The sequence below is a fragment of the Martes martes genome (assembly GCF_963455335.1).
Source record: "Martes martes genome assembly, chromosome: 16".
In the NCBI taxonomy this organism is placed as follows: domain Eukaryota; kingdom Metazoa; phylum Chordata; class Mammalia; order Carnivora; family Mustelidae; genus Martes; species Martes martes.
Window position 1 is genome coordinate 29614895 of NC_137904.1, and position 19200 is coordinate 29634094.

At 37.7% G+C, this 19200-nt stretch overlaps 1 protein-coding gene across 2 annotated transcripts in view; it reads right to left on the reverse strand.

Annotated features, from left to right (window-relative positions):
• USP32 (ubiquitin specific peptidase 32) overlaps positions 1–19200 on the reverse strand; it is a 207809-nt gene that overhangs the window by 72132 nt on the left and 116477 nt on the right. For both annotated transcript variants that reach the window (XM_080825818.1, XM_080825817.1), the window contains exons 6-9: positions 5786–5917; positions 4012–4119; positions 1671–1786; positions 1038–1100 (exon numbers count right to left, since the gene is read on the reverse strand). In XM_080825818.1, coding sequence (XP_080681944.1) covers positions 1038–1100; positions 1671–1786; positions 4012–4119; positions 5786–5917 — 419 coding nt within the window. The remainder of the gene's footprint in view (positions 1–1037; positions 1101–1670; positions 1787–4011; positions 4120–5785; positions 5918–19200) is intronic.

Below are 19200 nucleotides of genomic sequence, written 5' to 3' on the forward strand. Positions count from 1 at the left end.
TCAGTGGAATAAGCCTCTGCCTTCGTTTCAGGTCATGATCTCAAGGTCCTGGGATTGAGCCCCGCATCAGGCTCTCTGCTCAGCAGGGAGCCTGCTTCCTCCTCTCTCTCTGCCTGCCTCTCTGCCTACTTGTGATCTCTGTCTGTCAAATAAATAAATAAAATATTTAAAAAAAAAATCATTTCCATCAGGGTACCAGGTGGCTCAGCTGGTTAAACGTCTGACTTTGGCTCAGGTCATGATCTCAAGGTCTGGGAACGAGCCCCACGTGGGGCTCCCCATTGTTGGGATACCTGCTCAGCAGGAAGATTGCTTGTCCCCTTGCCCCTCCCCCTGCTTGTGCCCTCTCTCTCAAATAAACAAATAAAATATTAAAAAAATAATTTCCATCATCCCAGATATCCTGTGGTTCTTCCCAATTAATCCACCCATTCCCCAAATCACTATTCTAATACCAATCACCATTTATTAGTTTTGCTTCTGTTTTTGAGTTTCATATACATGGAATCACACAGTAAGTATCCTTTTTTGTGTAACTTCTTTTGCTCAATGTAAGGTTAGCCCTACCATAGTGAAAATTAAATATTATAAACCACATATGACAAGGGCTATGTCTACTTAATTTTTATAAAATACCTAGCTTATAAAATATAAATGTATATCTAAACACTTAATGGAGTTGTTTAAAGATGGAACGGGCTGGGCGCCTGGGTGGCTCAGGTCATGATCTTGGGGTCCTGGAATCGAGTCCCACTGGTCCTTCCCCCACCCCTCCTTGTACTCTTTCTCTGGCACACTCTCTCCCTCTCTAATAAATAAATAAAATCTTAAAAAAAAAAAAAAGAAAGAAAGAAAGAAGATGGAATGGACTATCTCTAGAGACAACTTGAAGGTACTATAACTGTAGGTCCAAGTAAGCACTTGGCAGAGATAATGCAGAAGAGACTCAAATATGTATATAAGCTATATATCCTAATTCAGGGTACCTGGTATTTTTAGAAAAGAATATAATTCATTCTAGTCCTGGCTAGACTCACCTTTGTGGTGTCATGTGCATTCAATATGCCTTCTACAATGTCAGATAAATCTGTATGTAACTCCTTTAAAAACAGAAATCCAAAGGAATAATTAGAAAAGAGTTATCATTTTTATTATTCAATGGCTAAAGTACAGCGTATTTTGGTCAAGTATTTAAAGAATTTTTAATTTAAAAATTTTTTAAATATTAATTTTATTTTTTACAGTGTTATACATGTTATATTGGTTTCAGGTATACAATATAGTGGATCAATAATTCCATTCATCACCCACTGCTCATCACCACAAGTGCTCTCCTTAACTCCTCATCACCTGTTTAATCTATTCCCCCACATCCCTCCTCTCTAGTAATTACCAGTCAAGTACATTTTTTTACCTTAATAGGTGCTCAGATCTGCTTTGAAAAAAATCAAGAGAATTCTGCAGTTTTATTCTTACTTTACACAGTAAGTTTAGTTTATTAAATTTTCTAAGGTACATTCTCTTCCCAATTTTGTACCTTCAGCTATGAATATTTTAAGTAGTAGCACAACATAGCAACTCAAAAGTAATAACAAATCCTTTTCTCTTTCTCTTTTTAAATTCTCCACTCTATTTTCCTATTGGAAGTTTACATGCAGCAGTATGCTTACCGGGATATCATCTGTGCGGTTGTCCTTCCACACCTCTAAAAGTGCAACCACCATGTCTCTCAGTTCAACCCTGGAGAGAACTCCATCACGGTCAACATCAAACACCTTGAAGCAAACTAAAGAAAAGAAACTCTTATGGAGGGAAGGTAATTTCCTGTTCTGAAGTACAGTGCCTTTCACTGAAGCTGCCCTAGTAAAATCACTAAGTTTCTCAAGCAAGTATATTCTGGATTAAGTTCTCATCTGGAGTAGGCTATGGTATGTCATTAAAGTCCTCTGCACTCATAGGACTTCCTGCATACTTCATGTATCCCTCTCTGAATCACTACCTGGGTTACAGAGTCTTATCCATCAATCAAATCTAGAGCTAAATTCCTTGCAAACTAATAAAAAAGGGTTAACTTACTATCAAGAAATATTACAAAACCTCACACGTTTTGAGGAGGTAATCCAAGCCTTTAAATTAATTTCTAATATTTAAAACTGATCATTGCAGAATTAATTTTTATAATGTTGAAAGTATTCCATTTATTTATTTATTTATTTATTTTTAAAGATTTTATTTATTTATTTGACAGAGAGAGATCACAAGTAGACAGAGAGGCAGGCAGAGAGAGAGGGGGAAGCAGGCTCCCCGCCGAGCAGAGAGCCCGATGCGGGACTCGATCCCAGGACCCCGAGATTATGACCCGAGCTGAAGGCAGTGGCTCAACCCACTGAGCCACCCAGGCGCCCGGAAAGTATTCCATTTATATTAAGAATAGTAAAGTGGGGCACCTGGCACCTGAGTGGCTCAGTCAGTTAAGCGTCCAACTCTTGGTTTTGGTTCAGGTCATGATTTCAGGGTTGTGATATCGAGCACCATGTTGGGCTCCACACTCAATGGGGAGTCTGCTTGAGATTCTCTCTCTCCCCCTCTCACTGGCCCTCCCCACCCCTGTTCTCTCTCACAATCACTCACTCACTCTCAAATTTAAAAAAGGAAAAAAAAAAAATCAGTAACAAGGTGTTATAAAGATGGCCTGCTTCCACTCTGCTCCCCTAATGTAATTAAAGCACGCTCAATTTTTTTTGCCAAAGAACCAATTTCAACTCTTCAGTGAAGTTTATATACAACATGCTAAGAATTAGAAATATCAGCACTGGGGCGCCTGGGTGGCTCAGTCAATTTAGGTGTCTGACTTTGGCTCAGGTTGTGATCTCAGGGTCCTGGGATTGAGCCCTGCTCAGCAAGTAGTCTGCTTTTCTACTCAGCAAGAAGTTGGCTTCTCCCTCTCTCTCTACCCCCTTCCCCAAATCCTATACATACTCTCTTTCACAAAAAAATAAAATCTCTAAAAAACGAAAAGAAATATCAGCACTTTCCTAATTAACTCCAAACAAATCATGACAGTTTGCTAACTTCTGTTAGTCCATCAGCAAAAAAGCAATTAAAAACAAATATAAGGTGATAATTAACCTCACTTGAGAAGCAAAGATTTCAGCGTCCTTATTTAATATTAGAACTTTAATGGAAACAAATAATCTACTATAAAGCCAGATTGCAGTAATGGTATATCATCAGGGAAGAATCGTGAATTTTAAGATTAAACAGTTATCTATTTCAATATACCTCCATAATAATTATGCTATTAAATCAACTGAGTGCAGCATACTAAAATATTACTAAAGAAGATAAAAATATCAAATAGCACACCCAAAATAGGTGACATTTGTGAAGCAGTATTTTAGAAAGACACAGAAATGGTGACCCTATTAAATACAACAGAATTAGGTTCCAATTAAATGTAAACGGCTGCATTTTCTCAAATATGGTTTAAGATTTAATGACATAATATACTTATGCTTGTAAATTATGCTACAATAACATTCTAGCTAGGTTAAAAAGACCATTTTAGTCTTTAATAAAATTGTGTTCTGATCACAGATTTCATCTTACTAATAAAATATTAATGTATACAAGTGACAGAAAATGAGTTGTACTTTAAATTATGTAAGACACAAAATTCTCTATGGACTACCAGAAAGTATTTTCTAAATGCTTAACATTGTCAAATATATTGTGACTGATGTAGTTCACTTACCATGAACTGCAAATTCATCAGGAAAATCAATTCCATTAGTAATCACAAAGATCCCAAACTATTCCACAGTAAAAAAGAAGAGAAGATTGAATCCTTAGACTCACCTCAGTAAAACCTCAACATGAGACTGGTATTTGTCAATCTGACAATATGATGAAAATTCACAGATGATGCTACACGGATGAATGTTAATTTTTTGTCTGTATATAGAGTTTGCAATTTTTTAATCGCTTAAATTAAATGTTTAACACACTTACATTTTTGTCTTTCAGCCAGAGGTCCCCTGCAACAGGCTGATAATCCACAAGATATCTCCTTAAAATCTATGTGATTGTCACGATTTTCATCAAAAGCATTAAACAAACCTGTGAAATAGGAAAGGACAACATAAATCCCAGCCAACAAGCCTCCTGTTAATAATATCATGTTTATGAAAGGAGGCATGACTCCCACAAACTGGCCAAATTAAAAAAAAAAAAAAAGTTTATCAGTAGTTCCCACTGTCTCAGGAAGTGTTTTTCTCCAGGTATAACTAAAACTTAAGATCCTCGCAGAAAATACATTACAGTCATTTAGCATTTAGTTATATTTGCCTGTTTGTCTCCATCTTCTATCAGTTGTAACAGCTAAAAATGACAATAGTATGTAAAAAATTAAAATTAATGTAAAAAATTAAAAATCGGAAATTATCATTATCCTTACTTAGAAAGACTGAGAAGAAAAAGAATGAAGGAGAAAAGCTAATGTATACACAAAGATATAATATGTTATGTAAGCTCCTATAAAGCTCCCATTAAGCAAAGAAAAATAACATACCATATTACAAACAAAAGATATTCTGTACTGTAGTCTTCTTTGTCATAGTTTATGTTTTATAAACAAATACGTAAAATCAGAAAGGGAATTTATAATCCTGTGGTTTTTAACCTTTATGTAAAATACAAACGGAAAAATTCTGTCTTCAAATAAAATGATTTCTCAATATCCAATTCTAAAAAGGTAAAATCCCAATTGCACTGCTGAAGTAGGCGGAAAAGCCCAGGGCCCTATCTGCTGTGGCTCCCTCAGTAAGTACTTCTGAGGTATGCTAGGAACCTGGTGAACACAGACTGTACATTTTAAGAATGTAATTCCTTAAAGAGGAGAAAACTAAAGCTCAGGAGGGGAAAAGTGATTGGCCAAAAGTAAGAAAAGTTAAACAAGGTCAGAATCAAAAACAGAATCCAAATATTCAGATTCCAAATATGATTTTTATGATATCACCCACAATTACTCTCTGTATTCCTAATTAAAAAAAAAAAAAGTTACCGTAATGAAAAGTTTAGAGCTAGCAAGGATCTCCGAGATGGTCCAGTACAACAGTTTCTTAATCTTTTTTTGGTGCGGGGGTGGGGATGGAGTGGGGTGGATACAGCAGTGGAAACTTCTTAAAAAGGGGAGGCGCTTGAGGTGAGGAAGGGGTGGGATTACCTGTGGAAACCTGGAGCTCTACTCAGGCGGCAGCCACCACCCTAACCCCTGCACCAGTGGCTGAGATACTTCACTGCAATACAATGACTAACTCAGTCAAATTCATTTTATATTTGAGAATATTCAGGTGTAGGGAGCTTACCTGATTTATGCAAGGTTACATAGGTAGAATAGGAAGCTCAAGACTACAATCTTAATTTCCCTTCTAGTTTTTTTCCACTAGGCTCTTTGTAAGAAACTTGCAAACTTATAACATTACGGTCTTTTAGAGTTAAGATATATTGATTAGAAAGAAGGGATGGGGGGCGCCTGGGTGGCTCAGTGGGTTGGGCCTCTGCCTTCAGCTCGGGTCATGATCTCAGGGTCCTGGGATTGAGCCCTGCATCGGGCTCTCTACTCGGCGGGGAGCCTGCTTCCCCCTTCTCTCTGCCTGCTTCTCTGCCTACTTGTGATCTCTCTCTCTGTCAAATAAAATAAATAAAATCTTTATAAAAAAGAAAGAAGGGATGGCTTCAGGTATGTTTACCAAAGAACATTTATAGAAAAGAGAATGATTCCTACCTTCACTTAGAGATGGACGAATGGGTGGTGAAACCAATGGGCCAAACGTCTCTAAATCAAACCGTCCAGTCCGGGATTGAGCTTTTAGCAACCAGTAGCGTTTCTCCAGATCAATGATGTCTGATTCCTCCACTGAGAGTCAAAACAAATAAGATTATAAAACCTCAGACCTCTCTTCTAGGCAGTTAGTTTATCCTGATCATGTAACTTCCAAGGATGTATTTTAATTTTCCAATTGTTAAAAATAATAATTGCCTAAACAAAACTCTGAAAGACAAATACATTATATCTAAAATGGCATGAAAATTGGGGTGCCTAGGTGGCTCACATGGTTAAGTGTCTGACTCTTCATTTCTGTTCATGTCATGATCTCAGGGTCATGAGATCTAACCCGGAGTTGGGCTTCCCACTAGGCACGCAGCCTGCTTAATTCTCTCTTCCTCTCCATAGGCCCCTCCCTTACCCCTGCTTGCACTCTAAATTAAAAAATTAAAAAAAAAAATTAAACAGCATGAAAATTAAATTTGAATATAAAAGTGGCCTCAAAATCAGAAAAAAAATATTTACAATTTCCCATTGAGTAGGCTGCTTAAATCCAACATGTAAAATAATTAGAAAACAGACATTTCTTTTTGGCTTCCTATACCACTTTTACCCATACTCATTTTTCATAATTTTCAATCTCTACCTTGGATTTAAAGATTCTTTTTTTTTAAAAATTCATGTTCATTAACATATAGTGTATTAGTGGTCTGAGGGAGAGACTTCAGTGACTCATCAGTTGCATGTAACACCCAGTGCTCATTACATCAACTGCCTTCCTTCATGCCCATCACCCAATGACCCCATTCTCCCCCCTACCTCCCCTCTGGCAACCTTCAGTTTGTTCCCTAGAGTTAAGAGTTATGATTTGCGCCTCTCTCTGTTTTTATCTTACTTCATTCCTGGCCACACTGTAATCATCCTAATAGCAGGACACATGTCTGACTCATCCTGTTGATATGGATAACTATCTACACAGTCAGTATTTATTAATGAAAAAGAGTATGAAAAGGACTTTATAAATAATAAAAGTCAATAAACAACAGATGAGGTAGAACAGGATTTACAATGTGATAAGTAATGGGGCATCATGAAAATGTGAATATCTTTCTCTCCTCATTCAACAGAAGGTACAATAAAAAAATTACAGATAAGCTCCAACCATTGTTACATTTTATATATGCTCTTGCCCACCAAGGAACTAAAGTAAAATTTAGAAAGCAAGCAGGTGAGAGGCCTTCCATTGCCATGTTTTTTTGCCTGCAATCACTTTCCAGATGTTGGTAAGGTATGAGGAAACTAGGCAGTGAAATTTCACTAAGGTAAACAGAGAAGATACAGTTCTGGGAGGTTAAGATAGCTGAAATTTGCAGGGCAGAGTACTGGAAAGGAAAGAGTTAATACAAAGAAAGAGCTCCAACAATCTGTACAGGACTCTTGTTGAGTTTTGGGAGAATAGCAGAACAGTAAGCTGTGTAAGCACACAGTGAAATTCACTGAGGTTGGACTTCGATATGCCTAAGTTTTGACCAGCCAAGGTGGAGACACCTTCCTGAACACTGGGAGTATTCAAAGACTCAGAGGGTCACACTTAAACAGAAGGGCAAAAACTAATTCCAGAATAAAGGCTACTCCAGACCCGCCCCAACAAAAGTTTTAGAAAATCCTTCAAAATGTCAAGCTGATCCAAAAGTAATTTAAATGCCTGTGAGAAGAAAACAAACTCCTTTTAAAGGGAGAATCCACTTAACCTTAACATTCACAATGTCTAGCATCCACAAAAATACGAAACAAGCAGGAAAAAGTGATTCAAAACCAAGATAAAAATCAGTCAATACAAAAAGCTAAAGAAATAACACGATGGAATTAGCAAACAAGCCCTTAAAACATGTATTCTATTAAAAAGTACCAATTTAAACTACTAGAGATATAGAATACAATATTTGTTTTAAGATTTTATTTATTTGTCAGAGAGAGAGAGAGAGAGAGCGAGAGAGCTAGCGCACAAGAAGGCAGCAAGGCAGGCAGAGGCAGAGAGAGAAGCAGGCTTCCTGCCAAGCAAGGAGCCTGATGAGGGACTCAATTCCAGGAACCTGGGATCATGACCCGAGCCGAAGGCAGCGGCTTAACCCACTGAGCCACCCAGGCGTCCCAATACAATATCTGAAATAAAGAAATTCACTGGAAAATTTAATAGCAGATTAAAACCTACTGAGGAAAGATACGTGAATCTGAACACGAAGCAACAGAAATGCTACCCAAATGGAAGTATAAGGAGAGAAAACAGGTGAAAAGTTACTAGAATCTTAGTGAACTATAAGATAAAATCTAACAGCACAACATAAATGGGATCCCATGAAGGGACAGCAGAAAATATCTGAAATAACAACAGCTGAAAGATCCTCAAATTTAATGAAAACTATAATTCCATAAATCCCAAAGTTCAATAAACTTTGTGCAAGAAAAATTCAAAGAAAACCAAACCAAGGCAAGTCACAATCAAATTGCTAATAGAAAACTTTAAAGCAGCAACAGACGGGAGCAAAACACATTACAAACAAGGGAACTAAGATAAGCAATGATTTCCCTTCAGAAACAAGGGAGCTAGAAGACAATGGGGGAAAAAGTGCTGGGGGAAAAAAAAAAAAGTACTGCTAATCTCATATTCTATATCCTATGAAAATATCTTTCCCCAAAAAAAGCAAAATGAAGAATTTTTTGGACAAACCAAAGCTGAGAGAATTCATCAATAGCAGAACTGCACCAAAAGGACTATTAAAGGGTGTTTTTCAGACTGAATGATGAAAACATGAAATGCCAGTCCCTAACTTCCATGGGGCTGATATCACAGATCATCCCAGATTTTGGATAGGAGCTTGACTGCAGCTTTGGTTAGACTGTTAGCCCCTCATTCAAATGCTTTGAAAACTGAGTTCAGATTTCTATTCAGGAAAACCCAGAAACTGCTAGTTTTTGAAATTAGGGGGTCCATAAACTCCAGCCTAAAGGCCGCATGTATGTTTATATAAATAATGTTTTATTAAAACACAACCATGCCATTTATTTACATATAGTTTATGGCTGCTAATGTGTTATAAAGGCAAAACTGAGTAATTGTGATAAACAGACATACGGTCCACAAGTCTGAAATATTTACTACCTGCCTTAAAAAAAAAGGCCAATCTCTGTGTTAGACCTTAAAATTGCATGAACTTCAAAACTAGGAGACTTTACAAAATGAAAGTACCTGGGCACCACCACAGCCTTGAGACTGCGACCCTTCAACAGTCTGAGATTTCAAAATTGTTAGGCCATGAAACTACAAATCAAGAGATCTCTTTTCACTTTTCAACTTGCCCCCAGTCTCAGCAGGACTTCCACAGGAGAGAACTGGGTGGAAACAATTATTTTTGTATTTAGGGTCCTTTAGACTCAAATCTGAAACAGGTTCCTCAAAGTTTGGCTGGTTTCTCCTTGTTCTCGTAAAGCTTGTCCTCAGGCAGGCTCATTCCTCTGCCAGCCTTACTTCCAATCTCAGGCTCTTGGCCTGAGATATGAAAGCACCCTACATCCCGTGACCACTTAGGAAGGGCTTTGTCCCTCTGGAGTTCAGTCTTTCTTCCTTTCTTCATCCCTCCTTCCCTTCTTTCCTTCCTCCCTCCTTTCCACCCTTCCTTCTTTCCCTTCTAAGATTTCTTCGCATGATATGGCTTTATTTTTTATTTTATTTTTTAAAAGACTTATTTGTTTATTTATTTGACAGACAGAGATCACAGGTAGGCAGAGAGGCAGGCAGAGAGGAAGGGAAGCAGGCTCCCCGCCAAGCAGAGAGCCCGATGCGGGGCTCGATCCCAGGACTCTGAGATCATGACCTGAGCTGAAGGCAGAGGCTTTAACCCACTGAGCCACCCAGGCACCCCCATGATATAGCTTTAAAGAACAGTATGATTTAGTTTATGTGGTGATTTCATGTTATTACAGTGGCAGTGAAGGTCTTTCATATCTTTCTACTTCCTAACCTAATGCAGAACCCTTCTATTACTTAACATGAATTTGAAAATTCTCACCAATGCAGTAAGACATAAATATGAAGTATAAAATTAGAAAAGAAGCAAGGTTATTCTTTGCATATGAGCAGAATGCATATTAAAAAGCTCAGGTCGGGGCACCTGGGTGGCTCAGTGGGTTAAGCCTCTGCCTTCGGCTCAGGTCATGATCCCAGGGTCCTGGGATCGAGCCCCACATCGGGCTCTCTGCTCAGCTGGGAGCCTGCTTCCTCCTCTCTCTCTGCCTGCCTCTCTGCCTGCTTGTGATCTCTGTCTGTCAAATAGATAAATAAAATCTTTAAAAAAAAAACAAAAAAAACACCCCACAACTCAGGTCTTTTTTTTTTTTTTATAATTTAAAATTAATCTGTAGAGATACAAAATACATAAACAAAAATCAGTGCTTTTCTAGATAACATTAATAACATGTAAGAAAACATTAAAGAGAAAAAAACCACAAGAATAGCAATTCCCTATAAGAAATGAATATCTAAAAGCAAACTTTAAGATACGAGATTTTTATGAAGAAAGTTTTATATAATAATATTAAAGGTCTGAATAAATGAAGCATACCATGGCCCCAAGTAGGGCCTTGACAGAGGCCTACATGGGCTTGAATAGGGTGGTTATGTAAGACCACACTGTGAGGGTGACAGGAGTACAGATCTGAAGGAGGCCAAGGGGGCAAATGGTGGAGGAAAAAAACGTTCTACACAGAGAGAACAAGGAGAGAGGCCTCCAGACAAAAGCATGCTTAGCAAGCTCAAGGAAAAGAAAGAAGATCAAAGTGACTGAAGTGGAGTTAGTGAGGGAGACAGTAGTAGGAGATACAGTCTAAGGAAAAATGGGGGTCAGGTTATGTAGGTCACTGTGGGGACTTTGGTTTTAAACTGTGAACCACTGGAGGGCCTGACACAGAGCAGTGACATGATGTGACTTAGAGGATTACTACTCTTCACTACCAAGTGAGAATAGCCTGGTGGGTGGCAAGAACAGAAGTGAGATGACCAGTTAGATGTTTTTAATAAAAGATTTAAAATCATCAATACATGCAATTAAGAAACACTAGACAATCGATTAACAAGCACAGATGGACAATTCATAATAATGGGGAGGGATTTAATTTCACTAATAATAAAAAAATCAGGGGAGCCTGAGTGGCTCAGATGGTTAAGTGTCTGTCTTCGGCTCATGATCTCAGGGTCCTGGGATCGAGCCCCATGTTGGGTTCCCTCAGTGGGGAGTGTGTTTCTCCCTCTGCCTCTGCTTCCCCTACTCATGCTCTCTCTGTCTCCCCTTTTCAAATGAATAAATAAAAATTTTAAATAATAATAAAAAAATAAAATAAATCAATTCAGAAGAAAAATTTAAACACTATCATGCTACTTCTCTGCTTCAAAACTTTTCAACATTCTTCCCGAAGATACTTGCTCTTCAGCTCTTTATTCAAATGTCACATTCCCAGACCATCTGAACTGTACCCGACCTGAAGATACTCCTCCATCCCTTTTCCCTGCTTCACTTTGGTCCTTAATATTTATCAATATCTGGCATAATTTACTTGTTTTGTTTATTGGATGCCTCCCTCAACTGGAACATACCCTCCTTGAGGTAAGGTCTTATGGTCTATTTTGTTCACTGCGATATTCTAAGCACTCAGAATAATACCTGGTACATTCTGAACACTCAGAATATTTTTTTAATGAACAAGAATTATTTGTTGAATCCAGAATATATATATTCAGAATAGTGTTAACTATGATAAAAAATGAAGATTGGTATCAGTAGGGAACCTTGGTCTCCAGTAACTTACAAGTTACCTAGGAAGACAAGAGCAATGTTCTCTAAATTTCCACTGCTTTTAAAGGATTCTTCCTCTATTCTTTTGTAGTTTCAGCACAAATTTAGGGGGGAAACTTTTTCATTCATCAACAAGATAATTAAGAGATAGTCAAACCAACATGCATACCTGTACTGTATTTGTGTAAGTATTATAGTTATAAGAAGGTGAAGCAAAACATATATTCCACCAACTTTCACAAAATTTTAAGAAAAATATTCCTTTTGTTTGATTTTCAACGGGCTTCTAGGACTTAAAGCTAATGTCTCTTTATTTTCCCTTCATACTCCGTATTCTACCCTGATGTTCTCTATACCTGAAACCTAAAAGAGGTTTTTACTTAAAAGATTTAAGAGTGAAATTCTTTTGAAAGTAAAATATAAAAAAATAAATCTGCACTAGGAACAGAGAAATTTGTGTACATTATTACACATCAGCAGACACAAGAACTGAGATTTTGAGAAAGACAGTGTTCTAATTTACTCTGAAGCAGAAAAAGTACATGGAAATGACCATACCTACCATAGGTTAAAACAAAAAAGGCCTTAACAGTATGCACCTGGGGTCAAGTACACTGATTCTAACTTGTCCCCATTTTATAAAGAAGAATGCTCTCTTGGAAATTTCTTAACTTGGCTATCCCTAGAATAGTCTTCTTAATGATTCACAAAATCTAGGAAAAGGGATTCTCAGAATGACAATAAAGTTATCCTATATTTTGGCATTTAAAAAGAACTAATCACTGATTAATTAAAAGTAACTATAAACTGAGTTACAACTGAGTGACAAAGTTATAACATGTTTTCAAAAGTTAAAACTAAAAATACTAATACTACTAATTTAATTTTTAAAGATTTTATTTATTTATTTGACGGAGAGAGATTACAAGTGGGCAGAGAGGCAGGCAGAGAGACAGAGAGGAGGAAGCAGGCTCCCTGCCAAGCAGAGAGCCCGATGCAGGACTCAATCCCAGGACCCTGAGATCATGACCTGAGCCGAAGGCAGAGGCTTAACCCACTGAGCCACCCAGGAGTCCCTAATTTAATTTTTAAATTAAAAAATATATATTTTATATGAGAGAGAAAGCAAACACAAGCAGGGGGAGGGGCAGTGGGAGAGGGAGAAGTAGATTTCCCACTGAGCAGGGACCAGACGCTTGGTCCTAGGACTGAGAGATCATCTTAGCTGAAGTCACACTTAACTGACTTAGATACCTAAGCACCAAAATTATTAAATTTATATTACTTGCTTTCACTAGACTAGTAATACATTTTGTTACATGAAAAATTATTTAAAATATAGGTAATCAAAAAAAGGAAAAAGAAAAAACCATGTAATTGTATGTTCTCATATAACTATATATATTTGAACATACATGTATTTATTTACTTAAAGATTTATTTGTTTTAGAGAGAGAGAAAGAGCACATGCATGTATAAGACAGAGCTAGAACATGAGCAGGGGGAAGAAAAAAGGGAGAGGAAGAGAGAGAATCCCAAGCAGACTCCTTGCTGAGCTCAGGGGCTCAAGCCTATGACCCTGAGATCATGATCTGAGCCAAAATCAAGAGTCTGACGCTTAACTGACTGAACCACCCAGTTCAGGCACCCCTGAATGTACATGTATTTAAACTAAATGTCACCTAGATTGTTTGGGAAGATTATTTCCAATACTTTCATTGTATCATCTATACTACTGTATGATTTCTCAAATTATAGAAAATCATTGTTCATAGATTCAAATAATCAATGGGCTAAATTAAGTTTTTTAAATTTTACATCAAAATCATCAAGACTGAGATACAAAAAAGATAAAATTTTCATACAATAGTACACACTTCTTTTTACCAAGTACCGAATATACTACATTGTAACCTTCTGATGAATCAACCTTTGAAAGGATCCAATCATTTTGGAACAGGAAATAATTTTTTAAATATGCAAAACTTCTAATGAGCATGTAGCTTTCGATTTTTTAAAACAGAGGTATCAACTTCAAATACACAGATAACTGAATTTAATAAAAAGGAGTATTTAAAAATTTAACTCCTCTCAGTGGGGAATCTGCTTCTCCCTCTGACCCTCCTCCACTCTCATGTGCACATGCTCTCTCTTTCTTCCTCTCTCAATAAACAAATAAAACTTCAAAAAAATAAAAATTTAACAATAAGGAGAGTAATCACAGGAGTCTAATAAATTAAGACAGGACTACAGGACTACTGTTTCCTTTTCCAAAGTTAGCTATCTGTTCCCTCTATTTATAATATACGAAAGAAAAGAGAACCCTCTTCTGTTCCTGCAGAGAAACAGCTTTCTCAAATTCTAAACTTTCTTCCAAGTAATAGATCTACACATAAAAAATCTGACCCTGAAACAAAACAAGAAAGACAGCGGCCTTGACAGAAACTGTTCTTATTTCTATAATTCTTGGTACTGAGCATATGTTCAATAAGAACTTCTGATTAACTGGTGTTTACACAATACACTAAATTAGAAAATTACACTAACTGCCTTTCAATTTTTTTTTTAGTTTTAAAAACTTTATTAATTTACTTAAAAAACACAATTTCTTTGCTTAAGGAGAAACGTGGAAAGACATGCAGAAGATATTTAAAAGAAAAAAAATTATCAGGATCAGACTGTCATGGTCAATTAAAACTATGCTTTACAGTTCCCTTTCAGGCTTATGTGATCTGTTCACATTCTGGTTACAGACTGCATGCAATTCATTACCGAATACTTGCCAAAAGCAAGCTAAAGTAAATTATGTGTATTAGCATTACCCAAACATTTTACATGAATTGGCAGCTGAATTCCTGGGAAGAAGGAAGGGAACTAACTTTATTTTCACTTTAAGAAGTTAGAGGTAATGACTGCAATAATTACTCTACTTGGAATTCCTAGGTCAATCCCAAAACTTACACTTTACTAGTTAAATAGGATTGAATTTATCACCCACCTACAGGTATAATTTTTTCTGGTTCACAACAGCAGCACACCATACTCTCAGCATTCTAAACAATTCCTGGCCTACACTTTGGGCCATCCTAATGAAGTCTCACCTTACCAGAGGCTGCAACTGCAGAAATAGGTCTTTAAGGCCAGAACTGGATTCTCATTTAAAACAAAACAAAACAGAACAAAAAAAACCAGGCAAAATATTCAAGTATTTTCAAACAGTAACATAGTTCTTTAACACTGTTGAGGAAGCAACCTGTTCACAAATGCAATGACCTTCTGAGATCTACTTAAAACGGCTGTAAGGGCTGTAATCCTTACGTCCTGTACAACCAGATAAGAGGATAATGAAGAAAGGACAAGCAGATTTACTAGGGGTTTATAGTTAAGGAATCACTGAAGTACGTTTTTTCTTATTGAAAGAAGGTGCTAACAATACCAACTAAAATGTGGCAAGGGAATATAATAATAATGCTAAAATAGAGACAGTATAAATTTAAGTTTGATACGAAAAGAAAAAATGATCAAAATGAATTCCATCGCCCTAAAATTAGCCCAAAATACTACATTAATTACCTCAAAATCCAGATTCTACTACTAAAAAGAAATCAGACTTAATAGGCTTACTCATTCTTATGATACATTTTAAGGAAATCCCAAAAACTCATTCTTGGTTTATTTAGAGAGATATTTACAAGAAAGAATAGGCACAGGGACACCTGGGTGGCTCAGTCAGCTAAGTGTCTGACTCTTGATCTCAGCTCAGGTCTTGATATCAGGAATGCGAGTTCAAGTCCCATGCTGGGCTCCACAGCTGGGCTGAGAGCCTACTTAAAATAACTAAAAAACCAAAAAAAAAAAAAAAAGAAAGAAAGAAAGAAGGGAAGGGAAGGGGAGGGAAGAGAAGGAAAGGGCAAGGAAAGGGTGGGGAGGAAGGAAAGGAAAAGAGAGGAAAAGGAAAGGAAGAAAGAAAAGAAAATCAAGAACACACATTTTCTGCCAAAAATATAGCTAAATTATGTGAAAATATGATCAACTTTAAAGAAAATAACTCATTTTTAAAACATAGTTCATAAAATCATAGTTCTTCTACTGCCCATTTCACTATTGGTAAATATACAATCATTCAAGGATCTTGCTTGGATCAAATGAAATTAATTATTGAAGAGATATAAAAAATAATCATTGTAAGTATCTCAAGAGGGGGGGAAACGGAAATTGGAAAAGTGAATCTGCGAAGACTGTCTGAAGTGAGTCTGAAGGAGATGGAGCACCACAACCACAATAACCACATGACCAACTCCTTTTATCTATAATTACAAGCTACTCATAAAAGATTGAAGAATAACAAGAGTGTATGTCAATAAACTGTCTTCATCCCAGTTTGGCACCGATTAGCCATCTGATCCTGAGAGAGTGTCTTTAACTTCACATAGCCTTCGTTTCCTCATCTTTAGAATATGGATAAAACGAACCTCAGAGAGAGCACGAGGATTAAACAAGATAATATACACAGAGTACACATAGTACCTCCTCCAGTAAGTGCTCAATCTGTATTGATGATGAATTATCAGGAAGAGAAACTAAGAAAACAGTCCCATTTATATATGACTATTAAAAAGAATGAAGTATCTAGGGATAAATTTAATCAAGCAGAGAGGAGACTTATACTCTGAAAACTGGAGGACCTTCTTTAGTATGATGTTTGGATTCCCTTCTCTTTATTTTCTGTGTATCTATTACAGGTTTTTGGTTTGTGGTTATCATGAGATTCATATATATAACACCCGAATATGTATACAGTAGTCTATTTTAAGTTTGTGGTCATGTAAGTTCAAATGCATTCTAAACACACGACATTTTTACCATCTGTCCCCACATTTATGTTTTTGATGTCATATTTTACTTTTTATTCTGAGTATCCCTTAAGTAATTATTATAGAAATAGAAGACTTTACTACTTTGTCTTTTCACCTTTATACTAGCATTACAAGTGGTTGTACTACTTTTACTATATTTTTGCTTTTACCAGATGTTTTTCTTTCATAATTTTCTACTTCTAGTCATGGCCTTTTCTTTTCCACTTAAAGAAGTCCCTTTAATGTTTCCTATAAGGCCAGTTTAATGGTGATAACCCCCCTTAACTTTTGTTTGGGAAATCTGGGAAACAATCTCTCCTTTTATTCTGAGTGATAACCTTGCTGGGTAGAGTATTCTTGGTTATAGATTTTTTTCCTTATAACGTACCGAATATATCATGCTTCTCCCTTTTGGCCGGCAAGGTTTTTCTTTCTTTCTTTCTTTTTTTTTTTAGAAGATTTTATTTATTTGACAGAGAGAGAGACACAGCAAGAGAGGGGAACACAAGCAGGGGGAGTGGGAGAGGGAGAAACAGGCCTCCTGCAGGGCAGGGAGCCCAAGGCGGGGCTCCATCCCAGGACCCCAGGATCATGACCCGAGCAGAAGGCAGACACCCAACGACTGAGCCACCCAGGCACCCTGGCCTGCCAAGATTCTGCTGAAAAATCAGCTCATGGTCTCATGGGAGTTCTCCTGTATTTGCTCTTACTGCTTTTAAGTTTCTCTCTGATCTTTAATTTTTGACATTTCGGCAGGGGGCAGAGGGAGAAAAGCAGACCCCCCACTGAGCACAGAGCTTACCACAGGGCTCAATCTAATGACCGTGAAATCATGACCTGAGCCAAAACCAAGAGTGAGATGCTTACCTGTGCCATCCAGGGTCCCCTAATTTTTGACATGTCAATTATTATGTTTCTTCCTGTGTATCTTTTTGGGTTTATCTTGTTTGGAACGCTCTGTGATTCCCAGACCTGAATGACCTGTTTCCTTCCCGAGATTTAAGTTAAGTTTTCCGCTTTTCTTTCTTCAAAAATATTTCTGATATTTCTCTCTCCCTTCTCTTTTTCGGACCCCCATAATGCAAATATTAATATGCCTGATGTTGTCCCAGAAGTCCCTTAAACCATCCTCATTTTTAATAATTATTTTTCCTTTTTGCCATTCAGCTTGGGTGATGTCCACCACTCTGTCTTCCAGATTCTGATCCATTTTTCCGCATTATTAATCTGCCACTGATTCCCTTTAGTGTATTTTTCATTTTGGTTATTATATTCCTCACCTCTGAGTGGTTCTTTTTTATATCTTCTAGCTCTTTGTTGATGTTTTCACTGTGTTTATCCATTCTTCACCTCAGTTCGGTGAGCATCTTTAGGACCATTACTTTTGTCTTTATCAGGTAGATTGTTTTTCTTTTTCATTAGTTCTTTTTCTGAGGTTTCATCTTGTTTTTTCATTTGGAACATAGTCCTGTGTCTCCTCATTCTACCTGTGTTTGTTTCCATGTATTAGATAAGCCACATCTCCTAGTTTTGGAGGAGTGGCCTTATGTACAACATATCCTGTGGGTCCCAGAAGCACAATACCTCTGGTCATCAAAACCAGGTATCTCCTGGTATCCCCTCCAGGGGTATCCCCTCTGTGGGCTGTGTGTGCCTTTCTATTGTGACTGGACTGTGATGGCTGCAAGTACACTGGTAAGTAGGAGTGTCCCTAGCACAACTGGCTGAAATGACCAGATCCAGCTGCTACCAGCACACTAATGCGTTGGGCTGACTCTCTGGAGTGGAAGTCAGTTTGGGGTTGCTGGTCCAGGCCATACCCACACGCTGCATGCAGAATGGCAGGAGGTCTTGGTGGAGGACACCCAACGGGTGCTGTGGGGTGGGAGCCATTTGAGGGGGGGTGTGTGAGACAAGCTGAGAAGCTGTTTTAGAGAGTCACCCCCTTGAGGGGGGACGATTTAGGGGTGCGGAAATGTTGGGGCATGGTGAGTGGTACTAGCAAAGTAGATGGAGAATGTCAGATATGGCACCTACCAGCACCAGACCAGCTAGGTAGGAGAGTAAGAAAAATGGCACCTACCTGCCTTTCTGTTTCAGGATGAAGTTCCTACAAAGCCCTGCCCCTTCAGCACATGCACTAAAATAGGCAAATAAATCTTCATATATGACCCAGGAACTTTTCAAACTCCTGCCTCTGTTCTCTTGGAGTGAGTGCATTTGTGCACAGACTACTTTTAAGGGTAGAATTTTGGGTTTCTTACAGTTCGGCAGCTCTTCTGGAGTTAAGCTATGCTGAGTTTCAAAGTGAGGCCTTTTGGGAGTCAGGCCTTTTTGGGAGCTCATCTTCCCAGTGCAGGTTCCCAGGGGATGTCCAATGTGGGGCTTGAAATCCCTTGCTCCCCAGGGAGGACTTCCACATTTGTGATATCCCATCTGCTTAAGGGTTACCACACTGGGGGTGTCATTCCTGACTACATCACATCTCTGTGCCCCCTCCTACCTATCTCAAGTGGCTTTTTCTTTATATCTTTAGTTGTGGATTAGCTGTTCTGCTAGTCTTCAGGTCATTCTGAGAAAGAGTAGTTCTATATGTAGTTGCAGTTTTGGTGTGTCTGTGAGAGGAGGTAAGCCTAGAATCTTTCTACTCTACCATCTCAATCTTCTTCAG